At 42.6% G+C, this 26603-nt stretch overlaps 1 protein-coding gene across 4 annotated transcripts in view; it reads right to left on the reverse strand.

Annotated features, from left to right (window-relative positions):
• The window catches only part of LOC111870337 (receptor-type guanylate cyclase Gyc76C), a 240603-nt gene that overhangs the window by 109571 nt on the left and 104429 nt on the right, over positions 1 to 26603 (reverse strand). For all 4 annotated transcript variants that reach the window (XM_033753787.1, XM_033753786.1, XM_033753784.1 and 1 more), the window contains exons 5-6: positions 7113 to 7190; positions 409 to 653 (exon numbers count right to left, since the gene is read on the reverse strand). In XM_033753787.1, the coding sequence (XP_033609678.1) occupies positions 409 to 653; positions 7113 to 7190 (323 nt within the window). The remainder of the gene's footprint in view (positions 1 to 408; positions 654 to 7112; positions 7191 to 26603) is intronic.

The raw sequence follows: 26603 nt of genomic DNA on the forward strand, positions 1-26603 counted from the left end.
AAACATCCTGTGTAAAAATGTCAGAATTTCCCATCAGCATATAAACACTGTAACTTGAAAACTGAATTTTAATGGTGACGTCACTGATTCCCATAGCAAATAGAGTCTACTATCATGGCTTCATAGGACCATCATGTGCTGAGGCTGTTGAGGCCCCTCTACCAACTACACTGACACTGCTCTGTTAGATTCAGTGGGGCAGGGGCCTTCAGAACACAAAGTTTAAAATTCCCGTAAAATTTAGAAAACGTGGGAAGAGTTAATGGCCCATAATCAGGTCGAACCTCTACCCCAAACAGCGACGTCATCAGTGAGTGCTTGTTGGGAACAGTCAATGGCCCATAATTAAGCCGAACATCTAGCACAAACTTCGACGTCATCACTGAGGGCTTGTAAGGCGTCACTCACTGTCTTGTATGCTCCGACGTACGTCAGCGGGTTGGGGAAGTTGAAGGGCGGCTGCTCCATGTAGTGGTTCACTTGCTCGCTGAAGGTCTCGAACCCGACGGGTGGGGAGGGCACGACGCCCAGGTAGGAGCGGAAAGCTCGCTGCGCCACGGGATTCGTCTCGTCCCACAGCAGAGCCTTGAGGTACTTCTCGGGGTTGGCTGGGTCGTACTGTTCCGTGTCCACCCCCACCACCCAGTACTCGCCTGCACAACAGACACATCGGCTTCTTACACCCTTTGTCACGGCACATCAGCCAAATTCAACTCCGAATGCAACGAGGATAGCATGGAATTCGAAAAAGAATTGGGATGTAAAATTAAAGGGCTCGCAAGCTATATTGACGAAGGATTTGCCATGGATTTCTTCGTTTTTTTTTAATTCGCTAGTGGGGGGTGGAGTCCAGCTGGGTCCACTCGGCACGGCGGCCACTGATTGGCCTATTGTACCTGCCCCGGGTAATTATGATGATGGAGAATTCGGTAGAATGAAGATTGACAGGGGAAACCATAGTACTCGGAGAAAACCCGCCCCAGCGCCACTTTGTCCACCACAAATCCCACTTGACCAGAACCGGGATGGAACCCGGGCCGCCGCGGTGGAAAGCCAGCGGCTAACCGCTTGAGCTATGGCGCGGCCACTTCCTCGGTTACCCTTAAAAGATACAACTTCCCAAAACGCTTAATTATTCATCATTTGATTCGACAAAGAATAAACCTCGTAGAGAGGGTCAAGTACAGATATCAGTAGTTGATACAATTATCCCACAAACATCAGTATTTTACATTTTGCAGACATTCAAATGAGCTAACAATGGACCATTGTAACTTCTGACCCCGTGAGGGGAAGTACTGTCGTTAGTAATGTGGGAGGTGACTACAAAGAAGTACTAGTGCTGACGATGTGGAAGTTGGCAGTAAGAAACTTTACTATCGCTGGTAATACTGGAGGTAACTGCAAAGTTTACTAGTGCCGGTAATACTGCAACTGACAACACGAGAGATTACTAACGGTAGTAATACTGGAGGTAAATTCAGAGAAGTTTACTAATGCTGGTAAAAAAATGATGATAATACTACAACAGACAACAGGAAAGTTTACTATCGCTGGTAATACTGGACGTAACTGCAGGGAAGTATACTGCAGCTGACAGCAGTAAAGGTTACTATCGCTGGTAATACTGGACGTAACTGCAGGGAAGTATACTGCAGCTGACAGCAGTAAAGGTTACTATCGCTGGTAATACTGGACGTAACTGCAGGGAAGTATACTGCAGCTGACAGCAGTAAAGGTTACTATCGCTGGTAATACTGGACGTAACTGCAGGGAAGTATACTGCAGCTGACAGCAGTAAAGGTTACTATCGCTGGTAATACTGGACGTAACTGCAGGGAAGTATACTGCAGCTGACAGCAGTAAAGGTTACTATCGCTGGTAATCCTATGGGTAACTGCATGGGAGTTCACTGGCGTTGGTAATAAAACAACTGCCTGCAGTGAAGTTTATGAGCGCTGGTAAAAAGACAACTGACAGCAGGGAAGTTTTTGGGCCCTGGTAATAAGACAGCTGACTTCAGAAAAGAGAGGGAAAACGCCTAACTCACTGTGGATTCTCGTTCCTCCCCTCACGTCTGTACATATTTTACTTAGTATATCATCTGCATCTGTTTCTATTATAGCCGTGTAGGAGCTGGTATATTCGTTACAGAGTTACATCCTTGCGCCGGTTTTCTGTAAGCGGGAAGGAGATAGGTGTAGTTGATTTGAAGATACTGCAACGAGTGGTGAAGCTTAGTGCAACCGTACGGCTACAAGAAATTTAGGATGTCACCTGTCTCCCCTACGTATTTTTGCGTCTGCTTTCTCAAATATACAAGCAGTGTGCATCCACCAGTTGATATGTCGTTTACGAAACTGTGGTATTACTGATTCTTCCTTGAAAAGTATTCTCACATGTATGTGTGTGACTATCAGCGGGGGTTTGAATTGGTGACTCGATTCATTGACAACTTACAGACTCACGACTTGTAAGCACAAGTAATTACAGCACCATCGCTAATCTCCACAAATAAAAAGTAACCACAGCATCCGCTAAGCTTTTTCCAGTCTGCTGTGTTGACACCAGCCGTTCCCTGACAACGGCTTCTAACAGTGGAGATACTTTAACTTCTTGCGCTCAAGATCCCTTTACAGAACTGAACTTTCAACTAACTAGCTCCCATAATGGAGGCCATTTTACAGCAACTTCCTATTCTTCTGCTTTTACAGCCCGACTACCATCTGAGCTATGGACCTCGTCCCGCTGATATGCTCTCGGCATGGACCACCGTAGAGACATCTCGTTTAAATTGTTACAGTCGAACTGTCGCGTGCATACGGCAGCACTAAAGCATTTTCTTGGCCAGTAATCAAGCAGTAAGAATCAGACGGATTGTCCGTAACTTTAAACGTGCCTCAACAGTATCTGAATCCGTCAGCCACGCTGTATTTCAAAGCTCGACAAAAGAAGAAAGTAATATCAGCTGACCTGAATTCTCTGCTTCTAGTCCGAAGATAATAAGATATCAGTGCTGACATACAACAGCGTTTTGATTATTATATAATAAAGCGATTGATATTAAGTGAAACCAATAAGTCAATCGGTTTATTACATTAATCCCACTACATGTTCGGTCTCACGGCACGCCGTAGCGTAGTTGGTTGAGGCATTATGCTACAAGTCGGAAGGATGCGGGTTCAATTCCCGATTAGATCACTGGATTTTTCAATGGACCTAATCCTTCCAGCCGCATTATGGCCCTAGGGTCGACTAAGCCTCTAACAGGAATGAGTAAAAGGAATCTTCTTGGGGGAAAGGGCGGCTGGTGCGTAAGGGTGACAATTTCATCGCCATCCGTAAGCTGATTGTCTAGAAAATGCGGGAGCCTCGAAGTCTCACAAACCTATGGATCTCTACGGCCTATTACAGGGATCGATTTACCTTACCTTTACACGTAAAATGTAGAAAATCTCATGTAACAAAGCCAGTAATTTATAACTTTATATACTACAGTGCGTACAATCAAGTGCGCGCCGCGGCTGCAATTTGNTTTCATATACTAGAACTTGAATAACAACGTAGATTACTGCAGTATTTCTCTTTAGTGTATAATTGTTTGTCTTATAAATTTTCTGGTATTTTCGTTCCTTTTTTGTTTTTAGAATTTTTTTTTTTTATTTTTCTCTTGTTCTGTGGTTCGTTCCTTCCCTGTTANTGTTACAATTTTTTTTATTTTTCTCTTGTTCTGTGGTTCGTTCCTTCCCTGTTAGGAATTTGTTACTTAATTTATCTTGTGTTACTAACAGAAGTACACATTATTTCGTGGGTAAAAGTTTCTTTTGTTTAATTGTGCTTTTGGCTTGTTACGTTTACTTCTTTACTCAAGTTTACTAGTGTCTGTTGTTTTATGTTCATGGTGGGCAGTATTATGCCCCAGTTCGCCTGGGATTTATGGATATTGCGTGAAGAGCTTGCTAACAACACCCGATGAAACTTCCTGACTGGCAAATTTAACTGGCTGAGATAAACTGTTTTTCGGATTGTTTTATGGTCGAAAATTCTACATCCCCTCTGAAATTTGGTTACAAAAGTTCCTACTACTCTATGTAATGAAAACGTTGCCACATCAATAGAAGTGACAGAGAACTCTTAGCTAGCTCCGGGAACAGTCTGGCTGACAGAGAACCAAACGAATTGCCTCGCAAAGAACCCAACATCTCCTATCTCGTATTGGTAAAAAGAAAGTAAAGCTATCCCTGTAACAGGCCGTGAAGGCCCATTGGGTTGTGAGACGTTTAGGGTCCCACATCATCTAGACAATCGGCTCAAAGATGGCGATAAGGTTGTCAGCCTTACGCGCCGGCCGCGCTTTACTCCCCAGGAAAATTATTTAATTAATTCCTGTACTCATTTCTGTTAGAGGCTGAGTCCACCCCAGGGCCATATTGCGGCTGGAAGGATTAGGTCAACTGAAAAAATCAACACCATTGAGATTCGAATCCGCGATATTCCGGCTTGTATCATAGTGTCTCAGATAATTACGTTACCTCGTGCACCCCTCTCTCGTACGAGTATAGACACTCTTAAGTAAAGCGCTGGGAAAATAAACTCATCTTTGGAAATTTTGGTCCTAATGTTTTGTTTTGGAAACACTAATCTTATTGTTAAATCTTTCTAATTAATGGCAATTAAACATAATGTGGCATATATGCTCAATGAAAGAACTGTGGAGCTAGAGAAACAGCTGTTGATAGTGAACGGCTCTGAAACAACATTTGTTTATAGGCAACGGCTCGATAAGCACATTCCCGCGACAACGGATATGCATGCAACAATAGAGGTACTGTTGGGAACTATTTTCTACCCGGTCCGTGCAAAGAGGTTATAAGGAAGACAACTGGGGCAACCGAGTCAGTTCTGTACGGGAATCTGTGAAAGAAAGAAGTCGCCGTTCAGAGTGATCTTGATGGCGTGAAGCTGAAGAATCTCTGCTGTTAGAAGCCGTTACCAGGGAACGGCTGGTGAAGACACAGCAGGTTGTGCTTTGGTGACTGTGAATCATGGAGAGTAGAGATGACTATAATTGCTTGTAGTTCCGAGTCGTGTGTACCAATCGTTAATAAACGCAAGAAAGAAAACCGTCGATAGATACACTCAAAATCGTGACAATAATAAAACTTTTGGGACAAATGTAGTGAAATAGTTTCTAAGTTAGTGTTTATCCAAAATATTAAATATTGCCTGAATGTAGCTTTTACGGCTGACGCACAAGGGAAATAAAAATAAGAATTAAATATTTTCCTACAGGTTTCAAACATGGATTTTCGTTTCCTTCTCTCAATTTCGACATTAAGACACTCTCACCTGTACTTATCAACACATTACACAAAATGGCTGGTGTAAGTTTGTTGACCTACATGTTGCATAGCAAATTTGACACTTTATCAAACTCACCTACCTCTGTGCGCTGTTTGACGTCTGATACGAAAGTGAGTGTGCTATGATTAGGTTCGATTTACACGAAGTCTGAACCTGCTCAGCGGTCTATGCAGTAGATTTAACCACACTTAAATACAGCGCTATCGTTAATTTACATACTTTACACTTCATTGTTGCATACGCACTAGGACTCCCAGTCTTCACCAGTCGTCTCCTGGCAACGGATCTCAACACAGAACTTAGCGCTTCACATCACTGTGAAGTCTTCTTGCCATTTCGTCTTCAATCACTCTGGAACCTCGGAACTAAAATTTCTTCTGGACTCACTCCTCCAGCTTACGGCTGACTCGTAACCGCCCTGAACGAATTCTGTCACTCTCTTTTCTTACAAGCACTCTGCACAGACCCCACGGGAAACACCGTCTCTATTTTTATGACGTCACCTCTTATGCCGTAGTGTTTACCGAGCCGTTGCTTGGAAACAGGTTTCATAACCCCATTTTTCCACCGCTGCTCGGAGTGGACGACATAGAAAACACAGCCTCGTCTATTGTTGCGTGTTGGACCGTGAGTACAGAGATATAGCCTGGCGTTGATCAAATCCGTTACAGTGCGTTAGTTTTATATAAATCGCCTATAACTTCTTCGAAAAATTATGCTTAAAATAATACTGACGTAGTGCTACCGACACCACAGATGGCGGTGAGGTTGTCAGCCTTATGCACCAGATGCCCTGTCCCCCTGGTACTCATTTCTGCTAGTGGCTGAATAGAACCCAGGGTCATATTGCTGCTGGAAGGATTAAGTAAATTGAAAAAGAATCCAACGAGCTTATCGGGAATGGAACTCACGACCTTCCGGCTTGTAGCTTAGTGTCTCAACCAACTATGCTACTGCGTACCCCTAGAAAACAAGATGATTAATATGGAGCAGTTGGTAGAATGAAAATTGGCATGGAAAACCGAAGTGTTTGGAGAAACCCTATCCCGGTTCAATTTTGTCCACCACAAATCCCAAATGACAGAACCTAGAATCGAACAAAGGTTGCAGTTAATCCAGTGATTCGACTGTGAAATATAAGACCTTCTGGTTGATAAGAGCCACAGAGCATTTTGCTGGAACTGGCGACTGAGGCGTGAACGAATTACATGTCCTGTGATATGGAAGGAAGCAAAGGAGGGAGAGTTAAGGAAACATAACACACAGCAGTGCCAATATGTAGCTTTGTAGATCACTGTTTTTCAATAACTGCCAATAAAAAACTCAGCGGCTTTAGTCCGCAAGCGAACTAGACCGCCTCTCTGGTCTAGTGGTCAGAGTTCCTGGCTACAGTTCCAGAGGTCCCGGGTTTGTTTCCCGGCGCTACCAGATTTTCTGAGAAGTAGTGGGTCTGGAACGGTGTCCACTCAGCCTCGTGAGGATAAGTGAGGATTTATTTCAAGGAAATAGCGGCTCCGTTCTAGAAAACCGAATTTAACTTCCGTGAAAATCCATTGCGCTGACTATGCGACACCCTCTACCACCAAAGTTGCCACTAACTTCGCCGACAAACAGCGATCGCTCGGTCGGTCAATGAATGCCAATTTTTTTTTTATAATATATATTTTCAGAGAACAAGAATCAACTCAGCTGCCAATACTGGTGATACGATAACTTCATTAGGAAGATCTGGATGATGGTGATCTTACCTTTGTCGAAGAGCTTCATCTCCTCCATGGCGATCATGAGACCGAGATGTTCATCTTGGTGTCCGAGTATGACGTAGACTGCAACAGCCATAAACACAGAGTTAAAATGTATCTACTGCAGGCAACCTTCATTCATTCATTCATTCATTCATCTATGGCTTTACAGCCCTTTGTTGGGTCCTGGCGGCTTCTTCGCTTTCGTAACCCTACACAGAGTCGGTAGGACTCTCTGGACGCGGGATCAGCCCGCCGAATGGCCGCTACATACACACAGGACAACATAAACACAGAACAAATGCAAAAAGACATTCATGCTTTGAGTGGCGTACGGAGCAAAGCAGTTACTGGACAGTGGCAAAATGTGAACTGCACGAGCAGTTGCTAGACTTTCAAGAAATATAGAGTTCAAAGTTGGGCAGCCTACACACAAGATAACAGCGATGAATTTATCTCGTGTCCGAAGACTGCGGAAATGCAAGTGAATTATGTGACACAAAACGACACTTTGCCCCACCCGGGTTATTACTGTCCCTGTTTTCAAATTATGGGACTGAGGACAGATATCAAAATTATGTTTACGTTTGAATACCGTTCAATTATATTATACTGCGACATGACGTCAAAAAGCCGGAATAAAGAAATCAGACCAGATGTTCATTTCTAGGCAACGACATGGTATTTATTATTTCCCGATCTTCATTTTCATGGGTAAAGGGTTACGTGTTCATACGGTTTAATAGATAGTTTATTGCTGATCTCCTGTGTTCGCTGGGGTGGCAAGAATCATTATGTATGATGGAATCCGTGGTTGACAAACGGGCCGCACATCCTGAGCTCGCTACAGAGAGCAGATAAAGGCTATCAGGACTAATAAACAACATTCTAAATTCGCACAACACATTTTGGAAACCGGACATACATTTAACACGATGGACCAGACCACGAAAGTGTTACATATAGAACTAATGCGCGTAAGCTCTGTAAGACGTTACTAAGGTCATGACTACACGACCTACCCCATGTGAGAAGGGTGCCTCACGCTACAGTCGCTTCTACCGGCATAAACACCAGGCCAACACGCAGCGGTTGCAGAGTTTCTTCACAAAATATTTCTGTTCCATTTTTGTACAATTTTAAATTTTTTATGTTTTAATCTTTAGTTACTAATTTTAACCTTTATATTTTTAATTTTCAATGTTATTATCTAAGCATTTAAAATTTTAAATTTTGACCAAAAAGACTGAATTTATGCATTTAAATAAATTTAAGACATAATAAGGATCCTTATTTGAAGAATTTGATAAAGAAATTGCAATTCAATAGCTGAAGCTTGAGCATTGCACGCCTGATGTTGACGCGGTATCGAAACATGTTGCGTCTGTAAAAACATAATAAATAAAATGTTGACACAGTAGTGTCTTCTTTGTTTTTTAAATGCGGAATATTGTTGTGTAGACTGCATATATATGTATATACCTTTATATACTTTGTTTATAACACACAACAGGATGCACACTATTAAGATCGTAATGAACCTTAAGGTTTCATAAAATGCTGGTAAATTTTTGAGTAGCTGCAGATTTGGCGTCTCTTCAAGAAGGGCTCAGCTCCATAAGTAAGTAGATGACCATCCAGTACTCCTTACAGCTGAATGATCATACTCCTCTTTAAGGACGACGAGCCAAATGTCAGTCCTGATCATAACTACGCCCACAGTAGGCGTGTCTCTTGGTGTCCAAGAGCCAAGTTCGGGGTTCGAATCCCTTTAAAAACTCAGGATGTGTCAGCCACAGCGGACATCTAGCTAGACTTCCGACTTGTTCACTTCTGTCGGACTCCTCGTATCGTCACCCGTTTCGTGAACTTTGTGTGAACCTCAGTTCACCATCGAGTGTTACGTTCAACATCTGTTTGAAGGCTACCTCTGCTACCCGCCGACTCCTACCGCACGTCCTGCTACTTGCTCATCACTCAGTACTCAACAAATATTCGTGCTGTAACATCTGGCGCTATAGCCCTTTGTGAGCCTTGGCCTCCTTGATAACACCCTTCCAACTATCCCCTGCCTGGTGCCTTCTTCCACCAAGCTGTCACCTTTAGAATTCTGAGGATTTGCCACCCTAATTTTGGTCTTCATTTCTTTCTGCTGCCTCCGAGCTGGAAGAAGGTTAACTTCCTGCAGAGCAAACTTTCATCCATCCTTCTTATATGCCCTAGCCACTTCAGTCTTTTCATTTTTATTGACTGCACTATATTTGGTTCTTTGAATAATTTATATACCTCATCATTATATGTTATTCTCCGTGCTCCATTTACATAGCTTAAGCCATAGATTTTCCTTACAATTTTCTTTAAAAAATTTCAGTTTATCTTTTTCAATTTAGCTAATGTCCTGCTCTCGCTGACAAGAAGTACAACAGGTTTTATATATTTTATATTTACTATATTTTCTTAGACATTTTGATCTAAGTAAATTCTGAAATTCAATATTAGTCAATATATTTATTCTAATTAACCACATGAACGATTTCTGAAGACTTGAATTTCAGTTCCAACGATCCAAAACCACAGAATTTCGATTGGTGTACACGAATGTCACACCACTATTCTTCGGGGTACAACAATTTGTTTCCGTCAGCACGATTTTTGTACGATATATACACGATACGTTACTTATGTATAATATATTTATATTCTTCTGCCATTATCAGGTATGCACATAAAAATATTTTGCCTTATAATTTAGTGATAGTCACTTATTATTATTATTATTATTATTATTATTGCTCTATAGCCCTTTGTTGGGCCTTGGCTGCTTTTTCAGTTTATTGATCCTATACAAAATTAGGACTCCTTAGGCGGGAGATCAGCCCATCGCAAGACCTCTACCTACACACAGATCAACATAAACACAGAATAAAGCACACAATGCAGACATCCATGCGTTAAGTGGGATTCGCACCCACGATCCAAGCGTTCGAGCGAACGCAGACAGTTCGTGCCCTAGACTGCGCAGGCACTGTGATCCTCGGTGATAGTCAATAAGTACAGTAAAAAGAAATTGTTAAATTCATTCGTCAGTTGCTGGATCACAGAAGAATTGCATATAATTTCAACCACTGCATTTTGTAAATTGTAATGTAAGGTTTGTATAACCAGTCTGAGCACAACATAGCACCAGTCACTGTGGCACCAAGGTCTAACTGAGGGTCAGTTTCCACTATGCGAATTAAAGCGAAATAACATGAATATCGTTAACTCTCCCAAATGTTTTTCCTCTGTCCGGTGACTCGTCCACACTCAACGAAATATGCATATTCGGCCAGATTTGGCGTTGTTTCCAACTTTGTGAACAATGACATGCCCCCCCCCCCGAAACCAGGCAATGAGCCTCTTTCCTCCCAGGCATTGGTCATTTTGAATGTAGTCTATAAAATAAATTTCTTCGTTCATACAAATATGAATTTTCTCTGTAATTAGATATTACAATTTTACAGTATCTTTCGATGTTAAACCGTAAAAGAAAGACAGAAAGAAATGATCGAATGAGAAGAAAACTTGCGAATAGAAGCAAACAGTAAAGGCTTTTAATATGTCTTGTCCACGCTGAGTAGAAAGTTTCTGCCATTCTGCCAGTGGCAAGGACAAGGGGTGTACTAGCTCCAGCTTTTCAACACTGGGCTCGTTTGGTAGCTTCGTGTTCGGGTGTCAGTAAAGGCTGCTTGTCCTCCTACATTAGTGATGTCCTGTAGAGGTCTTGCGATGGGCCGATCTCCCGTCTTGAAAGTCCTACGAACTGTCTAGTTAGCTCCTCGGAACTCTAGTCGTTGTAGAGGGGTCATAGCATCTCTCGCGGGGCTGGGGGAGTAGTCTTGTCAGCATGGGTACTACCAGCTTGGAATGTAGCGTCTTGGAGTGTGATCAGGTGTATAGTATTACTCCTGGTCTCGGTAGGCAATGTTTTCCGCTCGGGGAGTAGCTCTGAACGTCATCACCGCAAGCGTACAGCTTCGCGTGCTCCACAACAGCGTTTACCTTTCCGCGCGGCTAAAGTTACGAGGTACTAACTTATATAAGATTCATATTGTCACGATTTATTGGTGACTATAGACGAGGTTTGGATTGGTGATTGGATTTATTGACTATTTACATGTCGTAACTGCAATAACTATAACACTATTGCTGAATTCCGCACTACAAATCACTCTATGTTAAGTTTTCTCAGCCTGCTTTCACTAGTCGTTACTTGGTAACAGATCTCAACAAGGGCTATTCCTCTGCAACATTTTCACTAGACGTTTCCTAGTAACGAATCTTAGCAATGGACATTCTTCAGCTTCCGTGGTCACTCCGTTGCCCGCTGGTTAACAATTCACAACTGAAATTTCAGCTGAAATGTAGTGTCGACTGTCTTCAAGATAACGCCTCGGCACAGACAACACAAGAAACACAGCTCTTCTATTGTTGTACAGATGTGTTTACCGCGCGGATGTGTAGCAACGGTCGCGGCGCAGACCACATAGAAAATACAATTCTTCTAGTGTTACGTGCATGTTGCTAGAGTTACCTAGCAACGGCCACTATTCACAGAATCAGTGTTTAGCAACGGGTCTATACGCCACAGTATTCTGACATGAGAGTTCAAAGTCAGAATAGTGAGGCCATAAAAGGCGGCAGTTGCTATGGAACGGCTCCGTAAACACGTGAGTCGGAAGTGCGTGCTAGCCTGCGATAGCGAGTTGTAGCCAGACACGGCTATGCGGTAAATATCGAGACATTTCGGACATGAGGAATTATGAGAGAGTCGGTATCCTGTAAGGACGTGAACACGGAAACTGAGGAATCTACAGCATTAGGAGCCATTACTAAGCAACGATTTGTGAACGCACAGCAGACTGAGATAATTTAGTGCGTGCTGTAATGGATATTAGAGGCCTGAATTCGCTTAGTGTTACAATTAATTACAGTTACTGTTTGTAAGTGTTCAATAAATCCAATTACCAATCCAAACCCAGTGTGTAGTTAATATCACGTGACGATACGTTTAGAAGTTAGTTCTGAATTGTAACAGACCAGGGTGGGCTAATTCATATATGCTGAAAAAAAAAACAGTACGACGTGGCTGTGTGTCGGTTAATGTAGTCTCAAGAAGCATAACAGTCATTAGTGGGATCACGTGCACTCTGCGTCACAGGCGGGGAACTTCGTCCTGCAGCCGGGCAGGTGTCAAGCCGTCTGCTGGCACCTTGCACTGCAAATTAATCGCAAAGTGTCAATTAGACAGCATAATTGCTGCTTTCAGCGCTCTCACACAACTGCATAACTCTCTGTCGCGCTCAAAGCATGAGTTGATTAAATTTCTTTCGAAATTCACTCTTGGTTATGTAGTTCAAATACGCGTAACTTAAGTTAAAGCCAGGTAAACTAATTTCATATCAAGATTTGTCAGTTTCAAATAAGAAAACGAAACGTACTAAAATGTTTAGTAAAGTAATAAGCTCTTTTCTTACTGCATGCTTGTTTCTTGCCTGGCTTAATTTTCAACCATGACGATGGATGCGACATGTTCCTCCGAAACGTCGACTGACTTTCAGGGGAGTATAGAGCATTATACCCTAGACGATAGATATCTGCGTAACAACCATGGCGAGATCTTTCTTCAAGTGACTATTTCGACGCCCCACGTACAAAATCCTACGCTTCATTCGAAGGGCATCATCGCTGAGGGGATAATCAAAAGGGGAAGCACAACAGACCACTGTAGGTCGCGGTGCAAGGGCCGAGAAGGCTCATCTCTTATACATTCATTCATGGCGAGATCTTCAAATCTTACATACGAGGGAAAGTCAGTAAATAGGTCACAAATGGATATAAAAATTAAAACATGCGTATTCGAACGTGGAAAAATATTTCTCGACATATCCTCCACCAACATTGATACGTTTGCCCCATCGCTTTACCAGTGAGTCGAAACCCGCAGCATAGAAGTCTTTTGACTGTTGTGTCAGCCATTTCCGCACTCCCGTTTCAAACTGGTCATCAGCGAAACGTCTGCCACCCAGCTGTGAACCGCTTTACGCGACAGACACTTCCAATAATCCGTTACAACGAGTCCTTTTGCCTCAAAAAAAAAAAATAAAAGCATAACAGAACGCTGCTTTTCGGCAGTACACTCCTCAAGCACATTCGCCATTTTAACTACTGAAACTAGCTTCTCTGAACATGATGCCCGTTTGCTACCTATACTCTCATGAAGCTTGACTGTGCTGCTACCTAGTGGTACACATAGAAAACCTCTTACGCCAAATTAAGCTGTTTTACTTCCATTTGTGACCTATTTACTGACTCTCTTCGTAGTATACATTCATTCCGCTTTTCGGCCCAGCAAGATGCTTGCAATCCGTAATTTTGCCTACCCCTGAGCAAGACTACATAACGCCAGATGGCAGGATAATAGATGAATGGCGAATTGGAAAGGATTTTGAAGGAAGATGCAGTAGCCTAATCGAGACAGGATAGACGGATTCGATACCAGTAGCTTTCGTATATAAGTCATAAGAGTTACCGCTTTGCCAACTCTCTCGGTCCGTAAGTGCTCGTCGGTGATTCAGCTTAAGTTTACTTCCTGAAATTGGAAGATAGGAACAAGACCTCCTCTGTTGGACTTCAGGTGATTTCAGGAGCAACTAGAGAGCACTGTCCCCTGGACTGTAATGTCATATACTCTGGTAGACGTCAGCTGACTTTTCGGAGGAACATACTGCTTCCATCTTCGCGGCGAAAAAGAAGGAAAAGCAAGAAACCGACAGGAGAGCGAACCGCGTGCTGTCTTCTTGTTTGAATTACTCTTTACTCTCCGAAACGTCTGTGTACTTCTACCAGACTTCAAGAATTCATATTCCAGGAGACATTACCATCGAAATTCACTCCTACATCCAACAATACACTCAAGATATGCAGAGCAGNGTACTTATATCATACTTCAAGAATTCATATTCCAGGAGACATTACCATCGAAATTTCACTCCAACATCCAACAATATACTCAAGATATGCAGAGGAGCCTTCTCGAAAAACAAATGCAATGTAAGAAGACCGGTGTCTTCTCTTGCGAAAGAAACAGGAGGAGTCTCTCTGTACATTCACTCAACTGTATGGGTTGAGTTAACGTCAGCCCATCTTCTGCCCTGATTCCGGCGTTCGTGAAGCAACAGGTGGATGTGAAAATAAGACGCCATACATACAGTTTCAACGTCACTGTTTTCCTTAGAGGCACGATTGAAAATGACACAAAAAGATCTCTGAATATTTCTGGTTTCTACATCCTTACGTAGTTGATATTGTGGCATGTATACACGTTGCTAGGCCACGATCGCACGATACGCAACTAGCAACTATACAACAGACGTTGCTAAGTAATGGTTCTACAAACAACAGCCGTTGCTAAGTAATGGCTCTACAAACAACAGCCGTTGCTAAGCAATGGCTGAGTAGGGAAAACGCGGGCACCCCAACAGACATGAACGCAAAAATTGCACTGCAACAAAGCAAATGTCTTTTCTGTGCTGTCAGTGCCAAGATGTTATAAGCAGGGCAACTTAATGAAGAGTCAGTCAGTCACTCAGCCAGTCAGTGAGGAGTTTGTTGGTAAGTGAGCTAGTTAGATAACCGCTTGAGTTGAGTCGTTGTGAACTGTTGCCTTTAGAAGCTAGTAGCTGAGGTATGGGGACTGTTAGGGAACACAGAGGATGGGGACCGTCCGCCTTTGGAAGTCGGTATCAAGCAACGGCTAATGAAGACTGTAACAGACTAAGAAAACCTAATGTGTCCTACAGTGCTTTGTGAAGCATGTAGAACAGCGACATCATAATCCTTACTTGTAACTATGAGTTCTAAGATCTCAATCAATCCGATTACCATTCCAAACCAGAATTAGAGTAACTTAATCACGTGACAATATAGTTCAAAAATGTTTTGCTTAAGTGCTGGGAGATGGAGGGGCAATATGTTTCACTGATGTTTTGAAGAAAGCAAAACAAAAATAAGTGTTTCGAAGCAAGATACAGGCAGTATTATTCTTAGCATGGAAAGGGTTAGGAGAGGAGAGAAAGATTTGCACAGAGAAGAGTGCAAATAAAAGTGAATGAATAAAAAGTAAATTGTAAGAAGTTACTGAGCTTAATAAGAAGCTGATGTATTTCAGATAAATTTATATTATATTATATTAGAATATATTAAATGTATACAATATATATTCCACCTTAAAACACCTATATATAATAGGATAATTTTAGAAAAATAACAATAGTTTTAAATAAGCTTTATTTTTTTAGACAATTATTTCAATATACTTAAACATTTTAATTCTATGTTAAACCTTTTACATAGCAATGGATCCGTTGCGACATGTAGTCCAGTAATGAACGTAGACTCATTTTGTTGTATATAAACAACTGTTGACGGTCGTAAATGATCGAAATACGTAGCAAAAGGACATCTTTAGAAACTAACTGATTTTATCGACAATTTTAGTCTGCGAATTATTTATTAAAACATAAAACTCTTGTGGACGACAGAGATATTTACACAGTAGAAACAGGTTGCATACGAATGAAGGTAACCGTAAGTTATGACCCAATTATGAATTAACTTCAGTACGAACTTCATCCATTCACTCGCTGATTCCCTCACTAGATCTTCCGAGCGTGGACTCGACATCTCCGTCGACCTTGACCGAAATATCATCATTTGATTTATTAATGAACAGTCCGTTCGTCCGTTCGCTCATTCATTCATTCTATTATTTCATTTTCATTCTGTTAGTTACTCAGTTGTACCGATCGCAGTGGCCGCGAGGTCTAAGGCATGAACCGTCTTCGTTCGCTCAAATACTGGGATCGTGAGTTCGAAACCCACTTGAGGCATGGATGTCTGCGTGCGTTTATTCTGCATGCTGTCCTGTGTGTAGGTAGCTGCTTTGTGGAGGGTTGATCCCACACCCAAGGAGTCCTACTGAATGTTTAAGAAATTAAGAAACTGTAGGTAAGGAGGCCAAGGTTTATAATGGACTGTAACGCTCACAGGTTATTATTATTATTATTATTATTATTATTATTATTATTATTTGTCTGGTTATAGGCAACAGATGAGAAGACAAATGGTTCTGGACTGAATGGTAGCAAGCGTTACCCGAGTTCAATCTCCTCTTAATTTCCTCCTGAATCGAATTTTGATTTGTTGCTGTTGAGTATGAGTATGAGGTGTGAGCCATAAAATTTGACCTAGCACTGCGACCTTCAATGATTTATTGTGCTTCCCCTTTGGATTAACCCTTTATTAATCTTACACTTCAAATGAAATGTAGGGCTTTATTTATGGGGGCGTCATAAAAGTCACTTGGTTCCATGAAGAATTGACCCAGGTGGCGATATCTTAGGTAAGCTATAGCCTCACAATCACACGAGATGTGTGTGGCTGATTCATCTTCTTGTAGACACCTCTCACAAGCTGGGTCCTCTATCAGTTCCAGTTTGAAAAGGCGCCCTTTTAGGTGGCAGTGTCCAGTAAGTAATCCTACCGCCCATCTGAGTTGATCTCTGTTTAATTTTAACAGGTCTCTAGTTCTTTTGGCAGAGGGTCCTGATATAAATTCTTTTGCTTGTTTGAGTCCAGTTATAGAATTCCAGGGTTTTTTGTGATTTCTGTTAGTCCAGTCCCTGATCGCTTTCTTGGCAACTCCAATTATTTTCTGTTAATTAAATAGTTCGATATGACAGTCAATTACATTAAATCCGTTGGAATATTCCTGGTAAAGCCAGCTGAGTTCAGACACACTCTCAGTTTCTGGACTCTCATTCTGCCTCCGGGGTCCAATCCAAAAACTTCCCGCTTCAGCATTTGACGCCGAACAGCCTCGAGAGTGGCACGTGTTCCACGTTTCATATATCTGGGGATCAAGATGTCTCGTACACAATTTCCGCCTCGTCACGCCTACAAGTATCTTGTCGCCATTAAAAATAGCCTCAGAGTACTGCCAGCCAAGTTGGCACCTGGCAGCCTCCGCGCTCGAAGCACACTGTGCCGCGATTTGGGCCCTGCGCAGTAGCTTACCGTTAGAAGATTCCCGCGTAATGTCCTCGGAATTGGTACCTCTCACTCTCAGAGATATAGAAACGTTTTTTTCTTAGCTAAACGAATTTACTGTATTCACCTGATGAAACAAACATCAATGTACTGTCGTCTGAGATTTGACGCCGTGTAGACCGGTAGAAACTCACAGATTATTTGAATGAATGCATTGTCTCCATGCTCAGCGTTGAACATATTCTAAAGAAGGAACGAAAAGCAAACAGCTTTCTGATCGACTATTTTTAGTTGCTTGCCTATCATAATGTCACGTAAACTAAGCATGACTGTAGACGGGGTTTGGACAGGTAACTGGATTTATTGACCACTTACAGAACGTAACTGCAAGTAACCCTAGTGCTATCGCTAATCTTCGCAGGCTGTTGTATCTTCACAAATCGTTGTCTCGTAAAGCTTCCAAAGCCGTATATTTCTCAGCTTCCATGTTCACGCCCTTACTGACCTACGACTCTCTCACAACTCACTAAATTCTGCACTTGTCGTGTTTATAACACCTAGGCCCGGACGGCACAGGAAACGCAGTTCTTATCCTATTGCGTCTTGTAGCTGTCGCACGGATCGCAGAGAAAACCGCTTTCAAATTATGCCATCTGTGGGTGTGGCCAGTACTAGCAACGGTCATTGTTTTCAGTCATTTCTTAGCAACGGGTCTACATGCTACAATATTTTCAGTGCTGAAATTGTTAACAATTTGTACCTTCGAAACGACAGTGAACTTCTATCGGACTATACACCGTCACATTGACTCTTTATATTCATCTCTGTGAGAATCTCAACTGCAAGTAAGAAACAGAAGGTTATGATTATTGAATAAATACTAGAAATAAAGAGAACATTTTGACGAAACGACGGATATCTTCTTTGTCTTTTAGGGCCAATTTTTGCTTCGATAATCTGGATTATCGCTTAATCCTGATGACATATTCCTCCCAATTGCTCCGGATAAGCGAGGGCTTACTGTATATGCATATATGTTGACATAACGGGCCCATGGGAGGACAATGGACAGGGACATATTGTTAAAGGACCATCGGGTATAACATAAACAGTTGGCGCTCCCAACGGCCACCCATTCTAGTGCTAGCCAAGCCTAAAGTAGCTTTCATGTATATAATTCGTACTGCACTACGCAGTGCTGTTCGTGACCAGATATTAGCATAACAACAATGTAGAAATGACAGAGGGACAGACAAATATTAAGCTTAAACATGTCTTTCCAGAAAAGGCACAACTGTAACTGACATTGGGGTTAGATAAAAAAAGAGACTTGAAAATGCAAACGAAACACAGGCTGACAGATGACAAAACAGGGCTGAGAAAAGTTTGAGTACAGTTATCGCATTTGGTTAGGTGTGTACCTTGACTGCGTGTCATCAAATTTTAGGATTAACGATGAATTGCAAAGAATTTGTAAGGAAGCGGTCCGGCCTAATCGGGATATAATCCTGGCATTTGTGAGTAAAACCATGAAACCCTAATCTAAGTTAGCTAGTATCCCGGAAGGCCGATCACAGTGGGCCCGCGGTCAAAGACATGAACCGTCTTCACCCGCTCGAAGACTGGGATCTTGGGTTCAAATTCCACTAGAGGCATGAATATCGTTGTGCGTTTCTTCTGTGTTTGTGTTGTTCTGTGTGTAGATAGTGGCCTTGCGACGAGCTGATCGCCCGTCAAAGGAGTTCTATCGACTGTGTATAGATTGAGAAACTGGAAGTGGACAAGGACCACAAAGGATATAGAGCCATAGACGGATGGATTAGATAGATAGATAGATACGAGGAGCTATTGGGAAGTTCCCGGACTATATCAAGAAAGAAATGCTAGCTTAACGTACCCAATTCTGGCTGCCATCTCCTTCAAAATAGTCTCTTTTGGAACATTATACAGCGATCCATCGTTTTTTCCACGCTTCAAAAGCACCGAGGAACACATTTTCCTTAACGCTGTCGAGTACCGCTTGCAATTCCCTTTGGATGCCAGACACTGTTTCAAAACGTCGCCCCTTCTGTTTCATTTTCAATTTGGGAAACAAAGCGAAAGCACGGGGGGCTAAGTCCGGCGAGTAGGAAAGATGGGGAACGATAACCATGTTGCTGTTAGTTAGACAGACAGACAGACAGATAGATAGAATCCCGGAGCAGATTCCAATGCAGGACCTCCCTACTACTAGCCTATAGTATTACAGCTACGTGTATATCAACACTCACGGTTGTGGATCTCCTGTGAATTTTATAGAAGATATGCTCCACGATCAACACGTTTCTAACACCATTCCAAGGATAAACCCTCGTCCCTCAAGAACCTCCTATTAATAGTGTGGCAGGCGATGTATACCGACAGGCAATCTTCTGGAATCTATCTCAACAATACCCGCTGTTTATGCAAGTTGATTCATTTGCAGGAGGCCCAGATTTGTAGCTGTTAACCAAGCAATAATTTACCGACCAGAACGAGACATGGCAGGTCCGTGCCTCGGTAGATGTAGAGATAATTGGGTTACAGAGCATGTTGAAATTGGTTTCCCTTCGCCTGGAGACACAGGTCGACAGGACGCTCCACGCTCGCGAATGTTGCAGCCAGTATGGTGGGAGAGATCACGTGGAATCACAGACTGAAGTAAATGGCGCCAACCGGGCAGGCAGGTACCAGGTCAGTTTTTCAAAATATACGGTATTGCCAAGTGTCGTTTTTATTAGTAAATAATTATGTTTATCAATTTGATTCTGGGATTTCTCTGAGTGAATTTCTTTGTGTTTTGCGTTTAATTTGCTAGAAGTTAGTAGCTACTGGTCCACAAGACTTGCGATTGTATTTTTATCTTATATATTAAAAAAGTATAAATTTTCGTGTGTTTAATTAAATATCACGCCAAGAATATGGGGAATGTAAATTAGTCAGATTCACGCTCCAGCAACTTTACCCCCTGCTACCCGTTCGATAAGAGGTTGTATGGATCCCAAAGTCAGTTTGGACGCTCCGGGAAAGAGCAATATCTCTTACCCTTTTGGAGAATCGAACCCTTCATTCCTCAGTTTTCCAGTTTCGAGTCTAATCGCTATAATGACTGAGCTACAGAATTATCTTTGTACAACTGTTCGGCATGAGAAGTACACTGTTATAAAATGTAACGAAGTGTACCTTGGCGGAAGTCTACGGACGTTTAGGAAGGAGCATGGAGCTGCCTGCTTCCTGCTACTTCCTTACTTGTTTATAAGTTTACTATTCGACACTGAAGATGGAGGCGATATGTTCCTTCGAAACGTCTATAGGCTTTAACAGAAATGCATAACCTTACACAACCAGTAGATCGCACGCTTCATATTTACCGCTTTGAGAACCTCAAATTCCAAACGTTTTGTATTACAGCATGTAGAATGGCTATAAGACTTGGTTTGTATTGGTAACTCGATTTACCGACCACTTATACACACTGCTCGGAACTACAAATACGAATAACTATAGCACTACGGCTATTTCCACACTTTACAAAATCACGCGAAGTCTTTCCCAGCCCACAATGTTGTTACTTGTATTTGCCTGGTAACGGCTCCTGACAATGTCTGGTCCTCTGCTTCAGGGCTTAAGTCCTTCTGAAATGCGGCTCCATTCCAGCTGACCTATTCTTGCTTCAAGTGTTCTTCTTATAATCCCTTTTCAGGGACCGAGTAGAAAACACCGTTTCCAACAGTAACTCTATTGTTCCATGCGTATCCTTTGCCGCGGGAACGTGTTTACCGAGCCGATGCCTAGAAACGGCTTGGTATATTTATCTCGCGTCCGTTGCTTAGTAACAGCTCTACACCCTACGTTATGTTTGTGAGAGGGGAGGGTTCCTGTGAGCAAACACAAGAAGGAGGTCAGGGGGCTAATTCATTAACGCAGGTTTTCCTGTCGCAAAGAACATGGAAACTTCTTTGTCAGTCAGCTCAGAAGCAGGAAAAAGAAGAAAAGGGAATTATAGGAAGGAAAGGAGAGCCACCAGTGACGAGTCTAATTGGTTTCCTGTTGACACTGGCAACGAAGACGAAGTGCCTGATGGTGTGTGATGCGTTGCGTCACTCACAGAACACGCCTTCGTTACCCACAAAACTGCTTGGACGAACCACTGAGAGGGTTACTGATGTATTCACTGCTAGTTTACTGGTGGAGGGACTGCATTTGTCTCTGCATTTGGAAAATATAGAGACATTTTCGCCGTTTTACTATAAATACCTGTTCTCTACGAACTAACCAATTAAATGACTAACGATTACTTTTAGCCTACCTATATTCCTACATCACCATCTACCTATCCACCTATTTCCCCTCTACCTACCTACCTACCTACCTACCTACCTACCTACCTACATACCTATCCATCTATCTATGGCTCTACATCCTTTTTTTTTGGCCTTGATCGCTATTTCAGGTTCTTAGTATTGTGAGGTGTTGGGTGTATAACGCGACAAATAACTTTACGCCGTTCTGGATCTAGCGAATTTATTGGACATTCGCCCTCACATTTACACGATTCACAATTACACAAGTACTGCCATCGGCAGCATCACAAATTACTTCCCATGCTTCCATCCACTACAGCGAATGCTAGACTACAACTGACTGGTTACTCTCTCTCACTGATGAATACTCCTGTTATGTAGCTTCCGCACTGACAACAAAGAAAACAGTTATGTGATAGCTTTCACTGTCGCGTGACGTCGTGTTTACCAGTTGCCTAGCAACAGTCGCTGCACGGTCTTCCCTGTTGCGTGACGCAGTGTTTACAGGCGTTGCTCGGCAACGCTGCCGAGAGTTGTTTATTGCTGCGTAGCAACCAGCGTGCTTCGGCTCGGCTCAGAGAAACACCGATTTCCTTACTGTTGCGTAACTTGGCAACCGACCATTAATCAAGGGTCTGTCTTCGTGGTAACTCGTTTCACCTCCCGTTGCCCAGCAACGGTTAGACATGTCACAATATATTTCATAGTCGGTAGGACAGGAGGGTGAGGTGGGCAGGGTATGTAGCACGAATGGGGGAGAAGAGGAATGCATACAGGATATTGGTTAGAAAGCCAGAATGAAAGAGACCACTGGAACGACCAAAACGTAGGGGGTTGACAATATTAAAAGGGATCTTAGAGACAATTGATCTGGCTCATGATATGGACCAGTGGAGGGCTCCTGTGAACACGGTAATGAACCTTCTGCTTCACTAAAATGCTGGGAAGTTCTTGAGTAGCTGCAGAATTGGCGGCTTCTCAAGAAGGGCTCAGCTCCATGAGTAAGTAAGTTAGTAAGGTAGGAATGCTTTGACGGGGGATCAGCCCGTCGGAAGGTCTCTACCTTCAAACAGGACAGCACAAAAACAGAATAAACGCAGGCAGACATCCATGCTTCAAGTGGGATTCGAACCCTTTACACCAGCATTCGAGCGGTCGAAGCCAGTTCATGCTTAAGACCACGCGGCCACTGTGAACGACATTTTTTACCCTATTTTCAAATTAGAAATCTATATTCTATCACCCTTCTGTGTATCCATCTTTGTCTGTCCGTCTGTCTGTGTATCCCAACTGATTCTGTAGCTTATGATATCACCTTGTTGTCTATCACATAATTTTTAGGGGCTTATGGGATCACCTTACTGTCTGTGTGTGTCTCCCTTAATTGTTCGTTTTATATGCGGTACTCGTCGTATTAAAGGAAAGTAGGCCATCAGTTCTTCCTAGATTTTCTTTTCTTTTTATTCGTGAAGTTTGGTAAGACTGAGTCCACTTGGTACGTCGATCACTAATTGGCCTATTCTACCAACCTCGGATGGCAGATGAGTATAAGTGTGGAGCAGTCGGTGGAATGAGAATTTGCAGGGGAAACTGAAATACTCAGAGAAGGCTTACCCCAGTACCACTTTATCCACCGACATAATTTGGCCTGGGATCGAAAACGGACCGGCCTGTTGGAAGTCTGCGACTAACCTCCCGAGCTATGGCACACCCAGTTATCTAACTAGCATTTATGCTCTACATTCTGAATTACCAGCCAAAATTTCACACTCTTCTGTATGTGTCTTTACCAAACCCAAACCAACCCACAACAAATATTAATATATTTAAAAAAAAAAAAACAAATTCTATTTACTAGCCTACTTAGTTTCCACGAACGGGGTGGCGTACCGGTCACACCAGGCGGCAAATCTCTTGACCCATAAGTGGGAGGCGCTCGGTTCAATTTTCGACCGGAGCACCGGGAACCTCGACTAGGATTCATCATGTTATCCCTGAGCCACTACATACAAATATCAGAACAGTACCTTGTTTAGGCCAGGGACGCTTCCTTCCAAATTTCATATTGCGACATGTACACCCATTTCTAGCCAACTCCCGAAACACGTGCACGATAAAATAGAAAAGGTATTGCAAGAATTGTTTTCTACGTGGTCCGCGTCATGCCCATTGATAGATAACGGGACGCTAAACACGTTCCCGCAGAACCGTACCGTGGAACAATAGGACGTACATTTCTAGGAAATAGAGCGTTAAAGATCCTTATGAATTATTGAGAGACGGTGTTTTCTGTGGGGTCCGCCTCGAGGCTATATAATGCGGAATTCCAGGTGAGCACTCGGAGAGAAGGAATACCGGAGGACTCAGTCTTCTAGCAGCACCAAGAGCTAATCTCTACGCTGGACGCTGGACCAACATGAGAGCCCAACTGAAGAGGTGACGACTGCAGTGGTTCAAGATGATTGACACACAAACTGTTTTGTTGTATTTCGAAATGTATTGAAATTGTAAATTAACCATTGTATTGTTATTGATGACATGCACGCACTGAAAACTTTATCAATAAAGCATTGAGCACACATGCTAGGGAATCGATAGGGAATCGCCCGTCTGTTTTGTTTGCCGGACCGCTGGCTAGAAGTCAGTCCGTATCCGGAAGGTCCTGCGACCGGCCATCTCGACACAGGTTTTCTTGGTTTTCCTCTGTCTTGTAAGCAAATGCTGAGATGGTTCCCAAATTCCAAGTTGCTACTGCATGCTTCTCATGCAGCCCTCCCGATTTAAATTCATCAAAATTACCAAAATTATACACGTAAACTCTAATTTTTGAAATTAAAAACTCCGCGGACCCTCTCTCTCAACTCTCTCAAGTCGTTGCTTCTAATCATCTTAACGCCTACACTTTCACTTTACTCTTAGCAGAAGGACGAGCGGGCAAAGCCTGGGGACCTTCTTAAATCGATGCTCTTTCTTTCTTTCTTTCTTTCTTTCTTTCTTTCTTTCTTATTCTTTCTCTCTCTCTCTCACAGGAGCACTCGGAGTCACTATGAGAACGAGAACGAGAATGGAGCGTGTCCTAGTAATTTGTGAAGTGGGTAGATCAGCGGTCGCGCTATAACTGAATGTGATCAAGAGAGATTGTAAAAGAATGCGTCAATAAATCCAATCATTCTCTTCAGAGCCCCTTACTATGTCACGGAGCCATAAACACGTGACCATATTCTTCACATACTATACTACTTCCGTTCACAATGTAAGTTATTTATTTTCTCCTTCTCCTTCGCACTTTCACAACATGTTTCGACCGTGCATGGCCATCATCAGGTGCTCTTTTGTCAAAAACTGTTTCACTGTGTGGTATATGCCACTTCTTCTATCAAATATGAATCCATATTTTTTGTTGATTTTAATGGAGTCCATTATTTTAATTTAGAATATATCACATTTATATTTGATAGAAGAAGTGGCATATACCACACAGTGAAACAGTTTTTGACAAAAGAGCACCTGATGATGGCCATGCACGGTCGAAACATGTTGTGAAAGTGCGAAGGAGAAGGAGAAAATAAATAACTTACATTGTGAACGGAAGTAGTATAGTTTGTGACGTGACAATATGACGCCCTACCACTCGGCGCTATAACACTGAGCTATTTTGAGCGTCGTACAGTAACCCAGAACCTACGAGTCTTGTCCAGCAGGTTGGCAACCGTCAGTATATAGTCGGATGTGTTCAGAGCAACAGAGATTTCGGCACATGTTTCACCGAAGCTCACTAATGGAAAATGTTTGCGAAACAAGGGATACAAAGCCGAAGATCACTGGTGATCTTATGTGTTCTACTTTCTCTATCGCTGCAGTTATCTGTGGCAGCTCAGCATCAAACCGAGACGAAAAAAATCGTTAAAACGGCCGCGTTCCTGCAGGTCTAACGGCTTCATGGCCTGGAGCGACTGCAATTCCATCCACATTGAGTTTATAGATGGAGCCGGGATAGCGCAGTCGGTACAGCGACGGGCTGCACGGCCAAGGGATCCGAATACCATCCCTGGCAAGGTCAACAGGCTTTCCTCAACTCTACAGCGTCAAGACTGGCTCATATCCAGAGGGTAATTGGGTGGGGATACACCGGCCGTGGTGTGAAGCTGAACACTCGTCCCTATCTAATGCTGAGATTAAGAATATGTGGATCTAATCCTCCACTCCCAACATTCGTCTTCATGGAGTGGTGTTTAATCACGTACAGAGACAACTTTAGTTAGACCTTTAAAGATTACACACCTTATAACGTAGTGGACAGCCATTAACGTTTCCTAGCAACCTACCGCATTTACTTTCAGGGTAAAAGTGTATATTAAGCAGCTTAGCTGTCTTCATTCTGAGGAATCAGGACCTACTGATGTTGCATGGGGCAGATTCCTCGTAGAGGATCCCTGTGTGAAGTCCGAGGTTTTCAAGGCGATTTTCGCGTGGAAACAAAGTTTTGGTGTAACCAAGTACCGCCACCTTTAGGTTCGTATTTTACCCTGAAGATGGAGGCAGCTGGTATTTGAAAAACATTTCTGGGCTATAAACGGAGGAACATATCTTCGGGGATTGTAAATGGTATGAGGGCCGAAGGGCAACAAGGATGGATATTTTGTCTGAGAACAGCAAAAAAGAATACCCAAAGTCAGTTAAAACTACAAGAAAAAAGATTTATGCGTGGCGTCTGTTACTTCATAAACAACACTCCTATATTTATAAAAAGAAATATGTAAGAAAAGTAAAAGAAGTAATTGTACTGATTATTAACTCTCAGATTTAAGTTTAAGGTCTTTCATTCTGGTCCGTCACACTAACCAAATAACAATCAAGTTCCTTCCGTCAAATGTGACACATTTTTAAGTTTTCCACCTCGTCACCACCTGCCTTACATGTTTCGGCTCACCACGGAGCCATCATCAGAGGCATTTATAGTAGAAAAAGAAATCACCAACACACAAAACTTCACTTTGTCCAAGATAGCCACGTTCCAGTTAATTAAAATAATTACAAATAGTTAAAATTACCCAGAGTGTCGGTTCACTAAAAGTTTTTCACACAC

Source organism: Cryptotermes secundus, unplaced genomic scaffold (genome assembly GCF_002891405.2).
Source record: "Cryptotermes secundus unplaced genomic scaffold, Csec_1.0 scaffold391, whole genome shotgun sequence".
NCBI lineage: Eukaryota > Metazoa > Arthropoda > Insecta > Blattodea > Kalotermitidae > Cryptotermes > Cryptotermes secundus.